Source organism: Ochotona princeps, chromosome 2, assembly GCF_030435755.1.
Source record: "Ochotona princeps isolate mOchPri1 chromosome 2, mOchPri1.hap1, whole genome shotgun sequence".
Lineage (NCBI taxonomy): Eukaryota > Metazoa > Chordata > Mammalia > Lagomorpha > Ochotonidae > Ochotona > Ochotona princeps.
Window position 1 is genome coordinate 97,674,494 of NC_080833.1, and position 16,665 is coordinate 97,691,158.

The following is a 16,665-nucleotide window of genomic DNA, read 5'->3' on the forward strand; positions in this document are numbered from 1 at the left end:
AAGGAATTATTATCAACCTGGAATGAATTAGATATTACAGTTACCATTCTGTAACTTGCTTCCAATATGATCTAAACAATATTTTGACATTTTGATTAGTTAAAACCTGATGATAACCAGGTTAGGTAAAGCAAAAACAGATTCAGCAAAACAGCTTAAACCAAGCCAAACCAAACTGAAGTCTGACCTCCAAACTACATTGTTAAGCATCCAGTATGATTAATTTCTCCAAAGGCAAAGGTTAAAAAGGATTGTAAAATTTAACTGAGCTATCTACTTTACTGACATACACTGTGGAAACGATGATGTCAATAAGACGCAATGTAAATGATAACTGAATAGGGCCACTGCCTGCCATGTGAGCATATGGTATGCAGTATGAATGCCGGTTCAAGTCCCAGCTGCTCCTCTTCCGATCCAACTCCCTACTGATGAACTAGGGAAAGCAGCAAAAGACACCCCAAGTCCTTGTGTCCCTGCATTTACACGGGAGACCTGGATGGCATTCCTAACTCCTGACTTGGATAGAGCTCCAGCAATTCTGGTCATCTGAAGAATGAACCAGCAGATGGAACATCTAAGTAAACACACGTTTCAAAAGAAGTAAGCAAATCTTTTTTTTTTTTTTTTTTTTTCAAAAAGTAATTCACAAAAAGTGTTTGTCGGGCCCAGCATGGTAGTCTAGCGGCTAAAGTCCTCGCCTTCTATGTACCAGGATCCCATATGGGCGCCAGTTTGTGTCCCGGAGGTCCCGCTCCAACCAGCTCCTTGCTTGTGGCGTGGGAAGGGAGCTGAGGATGGCCCAAGGCCTTCAGACCCTGCACCCGTGTAGGAGACCTGGAAGAGGCTCTTGGATTTGGATTGGCTCAGGAATGTTGCGGCAACTTGGGGAATGAATCAGCAGATGGAACATCTTCCTCTCTGTGTTATCTGACTGTTCAATAAAAATAAATTTTAAAAAAATGCATATATAAAATAATTTGCAAAGTCTGGCCAAAAACAAAAGAAAATCTATTCAACTGCTCAATTTAGTGTTTATCACATATCTCTAAGAGCTTGGGAAAATATTTTCTATAATGAGAGACTTGAACCTTGTTACACTACTTAAGGATTAAACAATTACTTGCAACACAGTTGAACAATCACGCTGTCAAATTTCTATTCTAAAATGTCTGCATACATACTTCTAAGACAATTGGGATTGACACCAAGCCCAGGCTTGATCCAAAGGGCTTGTGATCATGACCTTAAAAAGTAACTGCCAAATACGGTATTTTATTCACTGCTAAGAATTGTTGATGTAATATAAACTTAACTGTAATACTGCAGTGTACACACAGCCTTACTACAGATCTGATAACACTCACCATTTCTCTGGCTTCATTAGTGAATTGAAACGTATTTGATAGGACTTCTATGTTAGTTGCTCGTTCCAATTTGTCACGTCGATCTGTTGAAATATTAAACCTAACATGGTCGCCTTCCAGCAGGGTCACCTTGGATTTTGTATCTTTGTCTCCAAAGGGAAGTTCTTTAGGAATGACAAAGTCAACTTTGATGCGTCCTGGCAATGGGTCATTCTGATGAGAAGGAAAAACGATTTTAGCTGGAGATTTCTCATCCTTCCTAGTTCTAAGTCAAACAAGAAGAACACACAGCAAACCCATGTTATTTATAATAGATAGTTCCCTGAAGGCAAAAAAGGTGTTGATAATATAAGTCCAACTTGAAAGTGAATTTCATGCTCTACAGTCACATGACACAAGCATAAATTCTCTGCCTTGCAGTTAAGACATCCATGTTAACATGAAGAGGTTTAAGAAAGAGCATTTCAGATTTTTTATATTTCACATTTCCTCAGCAATGACATCACCTTCTTACATACCCAACAAAAGAAACTGTTGGAGGTGGGGATATCAAAAACAAGTGAACAACATATAATAAGCAAACCCTAATAATATATTCTATCCCAAAAGCTCTCCCTAAAAAGTAACTAGCATTATTCTTTTTGGTATTTTCTGCTTATCACTCAGTAAAAAACACATATTGTAAAAAACACATATTAATGGATCCATCAGTATTTTCTCTTGTTGGATTACAAAAAAAAATTACATATTGCATGACTACATTCATCACATGGAATTTCAACGTATTATAGTGTTATTTATCCTATTAATAAAGCAAAAGAAGGCCCTCCTTGAAAAGACTATTTACCTGGTTTTTACTGGGTACTTTTGGAATAACTTTGGTAACAGTTCCTTCAAAATGTTCAATGCTGATATCTTCAAAAATAACTGTTCCTTGAGGCAATAGTCTGACATCAGTTGCAACTTCTTTACCCTAATCAGATGGGGTTGGGGCAGAAGATAAACTTAAGTGACTCCTAAACACATATTCCACCGTTAATCTTAAAAGGCCAAAGATCAAGTTAAATCGCTTACATTTCTATCTTTGATTGTGAACTCCACATCATCCCCAGGTTGTAAGGTTTCTATGTCACCTTTAAATTCACTATAGTGGAAGAATATTTCTTTTACAATATCACCTCTTTCAATAAAGCCAAATGCTTCCTAAAGCAAAACAAAATAGCCAAGAATAATTACCTGAGTATAAATTTATGAATGACTTGAAAATCAACAACCTTTTCAGAAAAGTGACACCTTAGTTGAAACAATTTAACTAAATTGATGTTGTCATTAATTGGTAACTTCATCGATTAAATAGCTCATTTTAAAGAACATAAAGGTATTAACAGAGCAAAGAATTCTCAGATTATTTTTAAGTTGAAAATAAAAGATATTTGAAGTAGAAAAAACTCCAAAAACTCAAAGTGAAATTCAAAACTTAAAGCAGTGAAAGAAATAACTCAAGGTTCTTAAAATGAATGTTTACCTTCATGGCACAAACGACTCCCTGGCAGCGGGCTTGTTTCTTTTTCAACAGCATAATGTTACGAGCACTTACAGCACCAGTACTACAAAAAAACACATGGAATTGGATGTGCTAAACATGCAGTGCTCTGTTTAGACACAAGTTAAAAACAAACAAACTAGTCCTTATGTCCATCAATGAGAGCAAATGTAAGTGTGTGCAGGACCTTTCCTGCAAACTCCCTGGATTTCTAAATTTGGCACATGTGTACACACGCACAGAGGTCATCTTTTTCTTGGGACTGCTGATTTTCAAAACTTATTCTAGGGCATAATATCTCAAACAAAAATAAAGCCACAGATTGCTACCAAAGGCAGGGAATACTGAAGTTTTAGATAACTGAACAAGTTTTTCAGTATTATGTGCTAAAAATTAAGGAGTAAGTGACACAGAATTCCCCATGCTTTTAAAAGACTTGATATTCATCTCCTTTGGAGAATTGAAATCAGCCCAAAACACTACAGCTGCTACACTGCCCCTATCTTTGTACTATAGCAAATGTTTCTTTTAAAGGCAAATTGCGTAAGATACAATACTACTTTTTCAAGAACCCCACATTGGGCCAGGCACAGTGACTCATTGGATCATCCTCCCCTTACAAGCACTAGGGTCCCATATGGGTGCTGGTTTCCATCCAGCTCCCTGCTTACAGCCTGGGAAGTCCTCTGGATCCTTCACCACATGGGAGAACTGCAAGAAGCAACTGCTCGTTCACTCCCTAAATGGCTACAACCGCCAGAGCTGAGGAAATCTGAAGCCAGCAGTCATGACTTTGTTTTGGGTCTCCCACATGGGTGCAGGATCCCAAAGGCTGGGGCCATCCTATACCCCTTTCCCAGGACGTAAGCAGGGAGCTGGAAGGGAAGTGGAGCAGCCAGAACATGAACTGTGGCATCCATATGGGATCCTGGTATTTGCAAGGGGAGTATTTAGCTGGGCCCTTCAACTTATTTTTAACTCCCTTCCCCACTTCTATCTCTTGCATCTCAAAATAAAATTGAACTACTTTTCTGAGGACAGCATTGTGGCTTTGCAGTTTGTGCCATCACCTCCAGTGATGCATCCCATAATGTTTTGGTTCACTTCCAGCTACTACACTTCTGACCCAGCTCCCTGCGAATTAGCCTGGGAAAAGCACTGAAGGATGTCCCAAGTGCCTGGGCTCCTGCACCCACGAAGGAGACCTGGAAGAAGCTCTTGGTTTTGGACTGGCCCAGCTCCAGCCACTGCTGCCATTTGGGGAGTGAACCAGCGGGTGCAATCTCTCTTTTTCTCTCACTCCTCTCTCTCAACAGCTCTGCCTTCCAAATGAATAAATCTTCACAAGCCAAGGAAGGAAAGGAAAAAAAAAAAAAAGTACTGCTTTCCTTAATTATTTATGCCAATCAGCTCTACAGATAGATTTCCTGGCCATATCTCAATCCAGACATACCAGATACTTCAAACTGCCAAAACAAACATTTCTCCCTATTTGTCTTTAAAAATTATATATATATATATATATATATATATATATATATATATATATATATATATATATATATATATATTGAACAGCAAATTACAGAGATACACACAGTGTGTGTATCCAATTGGTTCACTTCCCCAAAATGGCCACAGCTGGGCCAGTCTGAAGCCAGAAGCTTCATTAAAAAAAAAAAAAAAAAAAAAAATTTATATTGCAAAGTCAAATATATAAAGGAGAAACAGAGAGGAAGATTTCCCATTTGATGATTCACTCCCCAAGTGAATCAACGGCCAGTGCTGTGCCAATCCGAAGCTAGGAGCCCAGATTCTCTTCCAGGTCTCCCACGCAGGTGCAGGGTCTCATGGCTTAGGACCATCCTCGACTGCCTTCCCAGGCCACAAGCAGGGAGCTGGATGGGAAGTGGAGTTGCCAGGATTAGAACTGACGCTCATATGGGATCCTGGTGCGTTCAAGGCAAGGACTTTAGCCGCTAGGCCACCGTGCCGGGACCAGAAGCTTCTTTTTTATCTCCCAAGTGGGTGCTAACACATCTGTTTCCGCAGAGAGCTGGATCGTAAGTGGATCAGCTAGACTCAAACTGGCAACCACATGTGTTGAGGCCACAGGCACTTGCTCCCCCAAGAGGAAGCCTCTTGATACTGTCTTCTGTACCTCTTTGAGTACACTTCACAGTGTACCAGTACCAATCCATTAGATCAAAGCAGTTATTGAGACTATCCTAAATCCCAATAACCTTTGTATGTAATGTCATTAAGCTTGATATTTTATCTTCCTAGGGACCCCTCTGTTGCAACACCTCTAATTTATCTTCATTAGGCTTCATCTTTCATATTAACTCACATAACATCATCCTTGGCTCAGAGCACACCTCTTCTAAAAATGTCTACCATCTCCACAACTCTAAGCCTTCAAAAACCCCTACAATCAAAGGGTAAAGTCAAACTCTGTGTCCCTACAAGTCAGTCAATTAAACCACCTCAAACTTTGCTCATGTCCCGCATAATGCCTGCCAGAAACACTCATGGATCCTCAAATACTCCATTAAAGAATCAAAACATTCCAAAGAGATCATGAAAATACCCACATTTATAAGTTAGGTTTATAACTCACTTTAAAGTTGAAAAGCAAAAACTTTGGGGGAATCACTTAGAACCACTGAAAGAACTTACTGTTTATTGTTATCAATTACAAAGTTAATTTTATCTCCGGTTTCCAGCTGAACATTCCCTTCAACATCTTCAGGGGTGTAAGTCAGATAAAACACTTCCTGTGAATTAATAAATTACTATTACTATCTTGGCAAGGTACATACTCAGTGTATACTGTGATTTTACTGAAATACCTCTCATACTGGCATTTTAGGCTAAATTTCTTTAAAGATTAAATGCTTTATGGCAACTAAGTTGTTTTAATCATGTAAAACACACACTTTCCCTCCATGGTGCTAATGACTTCTGCGAGTCCACAGCTGAGCAGCAATCAACTTCAAAAAGCTTACATACATGGAAGCATTTGCCCAGAGACTGTAGTTACATTTAAAAACAAAACAGTTTTTATATAAGGCATTCCAAACAAACAAACAAAAAAAGCTCGAGTTAGTATTTAACAGGAACCAGAAAAAAAGATCCCTTCCCACCACCCCCAAAAAAGTGATTAAAAGGAGCATTTTACCTTAATGTTCTAACTAAGGTCACACTTGGGCAAGCTAAGACAGTTGAAAGCCCTATGGAATTTTTCGTTTTAGACTTTTTGATTATGCTGCACTTGAAGCCTCTTAGAAACCAAATTTAAAACTGATTTTAGCAAATGCAGCTTACGTTTTCTATTTTGAATTTTAAAGTACGCTTATAGATCACATAGTGGATCAGGCAAAGGTTTAAGAAAAATACACAAGTTTACCCCATTACGTTCGTAGCATACACTCCCTGTTGGACTCTGACCCGGGGCAGCTGGAGATTTACTCTCTAAGTTGTGAGGAACAGCGCACACAACCTACCAGTCAAAAAAAAAAAAATTTCCATTGCTAATCATTTCAGGAGCAGCACTGTGCAATATAAACTGAATTTTAATATCCTCTATACTATACACAGGGATACATTTTGGTATGATCCACAAGAGGATGTCATGCTGCCAAGTTTCAAAGTTACAGTATATAAATTGTCTGTAAGGGTTATATATAATAACCCAAATTGAGTCTTGACCATATTTTTATTACATGGTCAAGAAATGCCAGTGCTTCTGAGATAATTTTAAAATAATCATCTTTATATACTATAGCTCTCTTGCGTGCAAACTGAGGAGATGGGGAGAATCTTCCTTTTCTAATGTGAAAGATATGCAAATTTAGGGCCCTAAAATAAGCACAAAGCATTAAAATCACTAACTTGTCCATTCATACGTTCTTCAGGAAGGATTTCTGATTTTATCTTCACCAGTTTAACAGCAATGGGTTTCCCAGTCCGCCGGTCAGATGATACTTCAAACTCAACATCATCTAAAATAAAGAACATGTTATGCTTAGTGTCTTAATTTCTCCAAAATGGTATTTTACTTCCAAGCTACACTTAACACAGCATCTGAGTTGCTTTACAGTGACTCTTACAGACCCCTAGGACCAGTAACATCAACATCATCTAGGCGCTTAGCAGAATGCAAATTCCTGGGACTCACTCTAAACCTATGCAAAAACAAACTTGGGATCAGGTTCAGCAATTTGCATTTTAACAAGCCATCCAAGTAACTCTGACACACATTCATATTCCAGAATCACTGCCTCAGACCAAGACAGCCATACCCTGAATCTCAGCTTTCACAGCACATACTATAAAAAAGCAAGGTAACTTTCAGCAAGGTAACTTTCAGCAAGTTAAAAGTCACCCTGTGGGGCCAGGGTTGTGGCACAGTGGATAAAAAGGCCACCTGCGATGCCAGCAGCTCACATGGGCACTGGTTCAAGTCCTAGCTGCTCCACTTCGGATTCAGCCTCAGAAATAACCTGGGAAAAGCAGCAGAAGATGGCCAAAGAGCTTTGAACTCCACAACTACATGGGAGACCTAGATGAAGTTCCGGGCCCCTGGCTTCAGACTGACCCAGACCAAGTCCTTGCAGTCATATGGGGAGAACAACAGAAAATCTCTAACTCTATTTTCAACATAAATAAATCTTTTAAAAAAATGTTACTTTGTACCTCAATTTCTTTTGTTAAAATATAACAGCGTTTCTGTCAGAAGATTCTGACAGCAGGCATCTAGAGCATTTAGTGTATCAAATACTCCTATTAGCTACTCCTCTGTCAAAGGCATTTTAAAAACTATGTATGAAGACCTTGTCATTTATTAAGTCAAACTCCTTAATATCTGAAAGTGATTTGTGACATTAACCACTATGAAGTTCCATATAGTCCCAAAATTATATTCTCTGTAATTTACTTTAAGTCTTACGAAATATAGTACCTAGTTCTAAGTAACATTTTTTGCTGGCTTAAAAATCTTAGGGCATATCAAAAAGTTGTTGGAAATGACCACCTTTACTTTTAAGCAAAAATCCTTGGAATGCTTTACAGGTGTAAGGAAACATCAAAAAATTCCTAGGAAATGTATATTTATGAATCTCAAAATTTTTCATTCTATAATAAACCTACCTTTTAATTTCATTTACCTACAAACTTCCTGAAGTACCCTCAGAAACAGAAACTACTAGGGAAAATAAAACTTCCAAGTGCGGGATAAGCCACTATCTGAGACATGAGCATCAGCAGCCCACGAGCTGGAATCCCAGTGCAAGTCCCAGTGGCCTCTGCTTCTGATTGAGCCTGTTTGTGTTTCTGCTAACCCACATGGGGAAACCCTAATGGGGGTTCCAGGATCCTGACTCTTAGCCCAGAGCCAGCCAGAGCCAGCCATTGCAACAACCTGGAGCATGAGCTAGCAAACAAAAGAGCTCTCTCTCTCCTGTCACTCTTTCAAATAAACAAATCTCAACACCTCCCCGAAGTATTAAGCAGCTATTATAAAAATATTTGAAGACTCTTACACGCAGTCTTTTACCCCTCAAATAAGAAACCACTACAACAGAAAATGTTACACTAGTTTACACAAATATATTTCAGTAACTGGCACAACCGAGATCCAAATTCCCAAATATTTGATTAAACCACTTTGAAAAGCACTCTCATGAAAAAAAATAGGCAAGAAAAACTTGATTACAATTTTAAAAACACAGAACTGACAGATTACCTCCTACTTTTAAGTCCTGCAGGTTTCCATTATACTGTGAACAGTGGAAGAATAGTCTAGCTTGACGTTCTGAACACTGAATAAATCCGTAAGAGGTTAATAGCTTTTCAATAACCCCAGTTTCACGCAGTGCTGCTGAAGTACCATTGGGGTACCCATTGTGTCCATTGTTGTGGAGAAGGTTTGGATCAAAGCTCATCTGTTTTTAAAAAGGAAAAAGTCTTAATACATACATCTGTACATTATTTCCACAGTACACTAGATCCTGTTTAACAAATCACTACAACTTCAATACAAAACAAAAAAAGATAAAGTAGATAAAAGAAACATGACTAACTTTTACTAATGAAATGTTAATTTAGCTAATAAAACACTTCAGAGGAAACATTTCAGGGGAATTCTCATTTAAGGCACAATTTTCGCTGATCATACAAAAACAATTTCTGAAACATAATTTCTAGAGCTGACTTCATGGTAACCTTAAATTGCTAAACAATTTCAGAGTAATGATTACTAATATTCAAGACATACAATCTTAACACAGCAAAGACTTTTCCCTACAACATCTGTTAAAACTATCATATGCAGAGATTTTAACACCTATCCTGAAATTTAAACAGCCCCCTTAGGGCTACTGGTAAGCCACGCATCTTGAGGCCATAAAGTTAATACATTAATTCAATAAACTTTCTATGCAACACTTAATTCACACTGGAAAATTCTGGAGTAATTCATGTCCTTCAACAGAAGATACCCCAAAACACTTAAAAATCTCTAAGACAGAAGTCCTAGACAGCCACAGCATTTCACAGATCCACTTAAAACAATCTTGCTCCTGAAACTTTTTTTTTAGATATCGATGAAATCTAAACATTGTCATTTACATATTGGATCAGATAAAGCAAAAACACTCTTCAGTGAAAAAGTAGCTGCTCAGATGCAATGCAACAGAAATATTTTTAGGTTATCAAGCACATTTATATCCTACCTCATAGGGTTTTTCATTTTATTTAATTAAGTAAAATTTCAATGAAGCATAATAGGCCAAATCACCAGCAAAGGCTAACAGTAGCAGTCCCTGGTTAACTTTGGGCAGGTGCAGTGACACAGCAGGCTAATCCTCTGCCCATACAAGCAACTGTTGTGTCCTGGCTGCTCCACTTCTGATCCCAGCTCCCTGCATATGGCCTGGGAAAGCAGCAGAGGATGTCTCAGTACTTAGGCCCCTCCATCTACTGACAGACCAGGAAGAAGCTCCCATCTGCTGGCTCTGGCCATTGTGGCAACTTGGGGAGTGACCCAACAGATGGAAGACATATCTTTATCTCATTTTCTCAGTAAAATCTGTCTTTTTTTCAAATAAAAAGAAATAATTATAAAAAACCCATCAACTTTGTTAACTTCTTTTAGACCCTTACTCTGAAAACTTTTAAGCATTTTAAATGAGATGTCTGCTGTTATTAAAGAATATATTAGGAAAAGTTATTAAAATTCTATGAAGATAAACTGAACCATAAACAATGTGAACATCCTAATTCTACACTACACCATTCTTTGACATGTTAACCCTTTCAAAAAAGACCATAAGAAATATACTAATTGCCATTTTATCAAGAATATACACACACAGGGGTAAAACAATTCGTCAGAGTCATGCAGCACAAATTCAAGCCAAGCAGGTCCATGTCCACACTATGGATTCTAAACAACAGCTTCTCAGGCTTAAGTTATCCGGCAATTCGTCTAAAATCAAACTTCAGGGGGGTAGAGATAGAGACTTGGAGCCTCCATTTCTGACAAGATCAAAGAGCTAAATCAATGGTTGATTCTTGAACACCTTTGAGGGGCAAGGTCCTAAACTACTGATCTCTCAAGATTCAAGGTTAAAGAAACGATTAGGAAAGTTAGAAAGTGAATTTTCAGAGCATTTCAACCAAACTGAGGGGGCCCAGCTAAGTCATGCTCTTATCACAAAGCAAGGCAAGCTCAGGTCACTGCTTTCCTGACTTACAGATCTCTGATATGTGGGGGTCTTCTTTTGTTTTTTAGTCCCAGATGAGGTAGAAGATGAAGATAAAGGTAAAGATAATGAAGAAGGGGCTGCAGAAGGGGGATGAGGATCTGATGACACAGTGAAAACGTTTTCCATTTCAAGACAGCTGTGGTAACACAACACAATGTTTCAGACTATGATCAGTAACGATTCAATGGACAGCTCACAGTCAATCTGCTCACAGTCAATCTGCGGATTTACCAGGTCTAGCAAAACATAACTCAGATTTTATTATGGGATATGTGGAAACACTAACACTGAAAAGCCAAACATTTTTAAGTCTTTCAAGCAATCACTAACCCATGATATCTACAACTTTATAAATGTCATAAGGATGCTGTCTTTGGAACAAGGCCATTCAGTCCAATTTCTTCTCAATATCCAGCACCTTTAAAATTCAATTCTTAAATCAGTGATCTCCCTTAAAATAGACTACACACAGTTAATCCAATGGCATGTGGAAAGAAAAAATTTCCAGTGAGAATAAAACACTTCTGCAATGTTAATAGGAAACAACTTTTGTAAGTTACTTCAGTTATCCTCTTTATTTACACTTTAAAAAATATTTTTTTAATATTTTTGACAATCTTTACATAGCTAATTAGAGTAAAAAGGTTCAAGGGCTATAGGAAAGTGGGCAAGACTATTTCCATACTGTTTCTTTCATGTTTAAAGGGTTGTATTAAGGGAGAAGGCCCACCCAATTTCCCACCCACCCCAGGTTTCTCTTCAGATTGTACAAATCTTTCGCCTTTTACTTATTTGCACTTTTTTTTACAACTCAAACAGAATCCAACAATTTATAAATAAAATCACAACATGTTTAAGAAAATAATTTTAGATCACTTATTTTAGGTTGTGCTTTTTTCAACTTTAGGCTATAGCTCTCATTATACGAATAAAACAAAATAGCCGGTGATACACAAGTCAAAAAGCTGCAGATGGTCAAGTGTCCAGTCCTGCCAAATACATCTGCAGATTGCAGATAAGAATCCAATTTTTCTCAACAAAAAGGAACTACTGTCCCTTTCCATGAACAGGACTTAGGTTGCACTGCTTGAGTCTTACCCAGAATCGCACACCGAAAGAGCCCTCCACCAGCATCTTGGATGACTTGAGCTCTTTCTCTCGCCTTCACCCATTTGCAAAGGGTCTTTTTTCCCAAAAGGAACAATAGACCACTCAAATAACCTTAGATATAAAACCTTAGCATGTGCTTGGTTCAAAGAATTTCCAATAATTTGGCTGAACTGTATTTCTATGGCATTATAAACTGTCTTACCAGTCTCACTGAAACACTTTTAGGAAGTACCATTTAAAAAAATGAAAGTTATTGTATGTAATAATTAGGTAGAAGACTAATGGAAAAAGCAGGTAGCTGAACAATAAACTATCATAGATTAAAAAAAAATCTTGGCTGTGGCAGTGTTAGCATCCCACATGGGAGCCAGTTCAAGTCCCAACAGTGTTCTGATGCAGCACCCTGCTAATGTGCCTGGGAAAGCAGTAGGAGATGGTCAAAACCTTTGCACCTCTGAGCCCTCACCAGAGACTGAGAAGCTGGCTTCACATGGACCAGCTCGAGCTGCTATTGCCAATTAGGAAGTGAACCATCAGACGGAAGATCTCTCTCTTGCCCCTTTTTGTAACTTCTCAACTCAAACTTAAAAGCACTTTAAAAATTAAGATCTAGGGCCCAGCACGATAGCGTAACGGTTAAGGTCCTCGCCTTGAACGCTGGGATCCCATATGGGTGCCGGTTCTAATCCCAGCAGCTCCACTTTCCATCCAGCTCCCTGCTTGTGGCCTGGGAAAGCAGTCAAGGATGGCCCACAGCCTTTGAGACCCTGCACCCGTGTGGGAGACCTGGAAAGAAGTTCCTGGCTCCTGGCTTCAGATCGGCACAGCACTGGCTGTTGTGGTCACTTGGGGAGTGAATCATCAGATGGAAGATCTTTCTCTCTCTTTCCTCCTCTCTGTATATCTGACTTTGTAATAAAAATAAATAAATCTTTTAAAAAAAATTAAGAGTTATACACTCAGAAAAGAGATGGTGGTAGAACAGAGTCCAGTATGTAAATGCTAACTGGTATTTAATACAAGAGGAAAAAATTCGTTTGATTCTTTCATTGCATATAAAATATTTAACTCAGATGAACTGAATTAAAAGCCTTAAGAAATAGCATTTATATTCTTAAGCAAACATTGTTAGAATTACAAATTTATCAGTATACTAAAATTTAAGCAAATCAGGGCCCGGCAGCGTGGCCTAGTGGCTGAAGTCCTCGCCTTGAACACCCAGGGATCCCATAGGGGAGCCAGTTCTAATCCCAGCAGCTACACTTCCCATCCAGCTCCCTGCTTGTGGCTTGGGAAAGCAGTCGAGGATAGCCCAAGACTTTGGGACCCTGCACCTGTGTGGGAGACCTGGAAGAGGTTCCTGGTTCCTGGCTTTGGATCAGCACAGCACTGGCCGTTGCAATAAAAATTAAAAAAAAAAAAAAAAAAAAAAGAAAGAAAGAAATCTTTATAAAAAAAATTTTAAGCAAATCAAACCGCAGAACAAAGGTGTCTTGAGGGCTCTGACTTCCTGTTCTAGAAGAGTACCTGATAAATAACAGGCAATGATTTGCTGAATCATTGAAAAATAAAGACAAATGAGTAAAACAAGCATAATACGCCTGAAACATGAAAACCTCTATTTTGTCAATAACCAAAAATTTCAGATACAAGCAAACTAATATTTTTCACAGACTAAATTGGCAAAGATAAGATTTTCAAAACTTAAAATAACTCTTTAAAAAATGAGAAAATGGGCAGAGAAAATAATCTATGTATTTCTATGCTGATTAACTGGTAAAGTTTCTCTGAAATGCAGCCCAGCAACATATTTCAAAACATGGAGGTAGTTTCCTCATGATTCTACCGCAGGGAACGTCTCTTAAGACCTACAATGTGGGCCCGGCAACGTGGCCTGGTGGCTGGGGTCCATGCCTTGAATGCGCTGGGATCTCATGTGAGCGCCGGTTCTAATCCTGGCAGCTCCACTTCCCATCCAGCTCCCTGCTTGTGGCCTGGAAAAGAAGTCAAGGACAGTCCAAAGCTTTGGGGCCCTGCACCTGAGTGGGAGACCTGGAACAAGAAGCTCCTGGCTTTGGAGCGGCTCAGCTCTGGCCGTTGAGGCCACTTAGAAAGTGAAACAGCAGATGGAAGATCTTCCTCTGTAAATTTGCCTTTCCAATAAAAGTAAATAAATCTTAAAGAAAAAAAAAAGCAGAATCATAAGATCATCTCAAACCAAATTTAAATTTAAATTGCAGTTCTAACACAAGAAATCAACTTCTATTCTCTGATGTGCATGGAACAAAAGATTGGCTTTCAGTCCAGCTTCTCAAGGACAGTCATTCCTTACTTCTCTGGAACTGTTTTCTCAAAAGTGAAGGGAGAGCCTGAAGTGTTCCAAGTTTCATTGGTGTGTGTGGGAGGGGAAGAGTCAAAACTCTAATGTCGTAATTCTTTTAACATCTCTGAGCAGCTATCTTTTCCTCATTATGACTATTAGGCATCTGACAAGGAATCAGCTTATACACGGAAGCATATTTCACCTTGTAAAATCCTGATTTTTTTCAAAATGAAGTGTTGGAACTATGAAGCATGGTTTCTATCCCTAGTAAAAACCTAGGAGTCAATGAAGAAAAAAACCATGACTAAAGTCTATGCAATCATAAGAGAATAATTCAGTGCTGCGTATGGGTCAAGACACAAGCTAAAATACACTTTAATGAACAATTATTTAAAACTCGCCCACAAAATGGCTATTAGTTCAGAAAATGGTTGCATTCAGAAAGCAGAAATGAACAGTACAATAGAAGAGGCATTCAGATTAAAGAGCTGTTCCCTAAACTGTCCCAAACAGTACAGAGCTTTTCTAAGAAACCATTAAGACAGTAAAACAGCACAATGTATTAACATAATCTTTAGTTCATAAATACAGCCTTTGTCTTAGAAGAGCAATAAATTAATCTAATACTGATATTTTTATTCTAAATAGTGGGAAAATGAAATTGTTACATTTAACTAAATAATTAGAAATTTCAGAATTAACGAATTTGAAAAAAAAAGACAAACCTACCTCGCAATGATAATCGAATATTGCACTTTCAGTAGTATTTGCTGATTCTTCTTTTTCAGCACACGTTTCAAAGGATGAAAGTTGCTAGTATTAAAGAGCGAGAGAAAATGATCTACCAAGCTAATAAAGAATACAACTGCTGCTGCACCGGGCAATCTCACAGTACAGCACTGAAGAAAACAAAGACTACTAGCAGCGTTAGGAAGTGCTCTTTCAAAGCTGTTGAGTAGGCACAAACTTCTTGTTTCAGATCAAGTGTTGTGTCTTCAACTTAAGTGTACTCTTCTTTGGTCTTGTTGGTTGTTTCGAGGTTTGTTCCTTGCCTGATCTGAACTTGAAGCAGCAGTTTCAGGTGGTAAAGTCTGTTCTGTTACAATTCATACTGGAGACAAAAGACAAAAATACAAGGTACAGTGAAGAGTTAGGACAGAGGAGGACAAAGCTATTATTTGCCCAATTTCTGAATACTACCAACTATCTCCTGTGGTATCGCACACTAAGATCCCCAATTTTCCACATGTCTTTTTACTAACCCTCCTCCCAAATAAGCCTGAAATTACACACGATACTCAGTTTAGTACAAACCTTTTATAAGCACCTTGCACTGTTTGGCTTCATGGAAAAATAGTTTCTATGAGCCAAGAATTTGTAATCTTGCGGAGAAGACAGGAGTTACATATGCAGAAAAATCAGAAGTACAAGACAAGAACGTAACAAGTTATTTTGCTTAATATTTGCATTCCTACTAGTATGTCTCATACTATACCAGAAACACTACTCATTGCTTATTCACTACTGAATGTGTTTCAAAGCAACATGGTGAACCAAGTGGCCTGTTAAGAGGTGGAATATGAACTAAACCTAGAAACAAAAAGGCAGAATTTTAGAAGAAAACAGCTGAATATTCTAAGCACGAAATATCACATAAGCCAACCTGGAAAATGTCAATAAGTTCTACATCCCTTGAGAGCAAGGATCAGGTATTACATGATCTTCTAAACCAAGCAGCAAGTTTTCTGTGTGAATATCTAAAGTGCCAAGTGTGGCTACCTGTTCCACAGAAAATCAACAAGTCAGCCTCCCTAGGACAGAAAGCTGGGTTGAAGTGGAAAGAAGTAAGTTTGAGGACTGTTCGGAACCACTACAAAACCTTTAAACTTGGTAAGACTAGAAACAGTCATAGCTTTTCATTACAGTAGCATTAAGTGTTTAAATCCTAGGGGAGGGCTGGATGTGATGGCCCAGTGGCTAAAATCCTTGCCTTGCACGTGTGGGGATTCATATGGGAGCTGGTTTGTGTCCTGACTGCTCCACTTCCCATCCAGCTCTCTGCCTGTGATCTAGGAAAACAGTACAGGATAGCTCAAAGCCTTGGGACCTTGCATGAGAAGCAGCAGCTCCTGGCTTCAGACTGGTTCAGCTCCAGCCATTGTGGCCACTTGAACAGCAAACCAATGGATGCAAGATCTATCTATATCTCCTCTGTATATAAATTTTTCCAATAAAAATATATAAATAAATCTTTAAAAAATGGGAAATGACTAAGAAAATATCATTTGAGCTGTTAATGCTAAACAGATGAGAACTGTCTGGAGAAAAATATATCTAAGGAATATAACAGAGGGCTCAGCATAGTGGTTCAGAAGCTAAATTCTTGCCTTGCCAGGATCCCATATGGATGCCAATTCATGTCCTGACTGCTCCACTTCCCATCCAGCTCCCTGCTATTGGCCTGGGAAAGCAGTAGAGGACAGGCCAAAAGTCTTTGGACTCTGCATATGTCTGGGAGACCCGGAGGAAGCTGCTGGCTCCTGGCTCTGGACT

At 38.6% G+C, this 16,665-nt stretch overlaps 1 protein-coding gene across 4 annotated transcripts in view; it reads right to left on the reverse strand.

Annotated features, from left to right (window-relative positions):
* Positions 1-16,665, reverse strand: part of CSDE1 (cold shock domain containing E1) — a 35,850-nt gene that overhangs the window by 11,604 nt on the left and 7,581 nt on the right. Inside the window, exons 2-10 of one of the 4 annotated variants that reach the window (XM_004581888.3) lie at positions 14,842-15,223; positions 8,657-8,855; positions 6,805-6,914; positions 6,320-6,412; positions 5,590-5,687; positions 2,893-2,974; positions 2,442-2,570; positions 2,215-2,340; positions 1,368-1,580 (exon numbers count right to left, since the gene is read on the reverse strand). In XM_004581888.3, the coding sequence (XP_004581945.1) occupies positions 1,368-1,580; positions 2,215-2,340; positions 2,442-2,570; positions 2,893-2,974; positions 5,590-5,687; positions 6,320-6,412; positions 6,805-6,914; positions 8,657-8,855 (1,050 nt within the window). In that variant the 5' untranslated portion in view covers positions 14,842-15,223. Of the gene's footprint in view, positions 1-1,367; positions 1,581-2,214; positions 2,341-2,441; positions 2,571-2,892; positions 2,975-5,589; positions 5,688-6,319; positions 6,413-6,804; positions 6,915-8,656; positions 8,856-10,667; positions 10,821-14,841; positions 15,224-16,665 lie in introns of those variants that run through there. The other 3 variants (XM_058660089.1, XM_004581890.3, XM_058660090.1) reach the window with 3 other exon arrangements.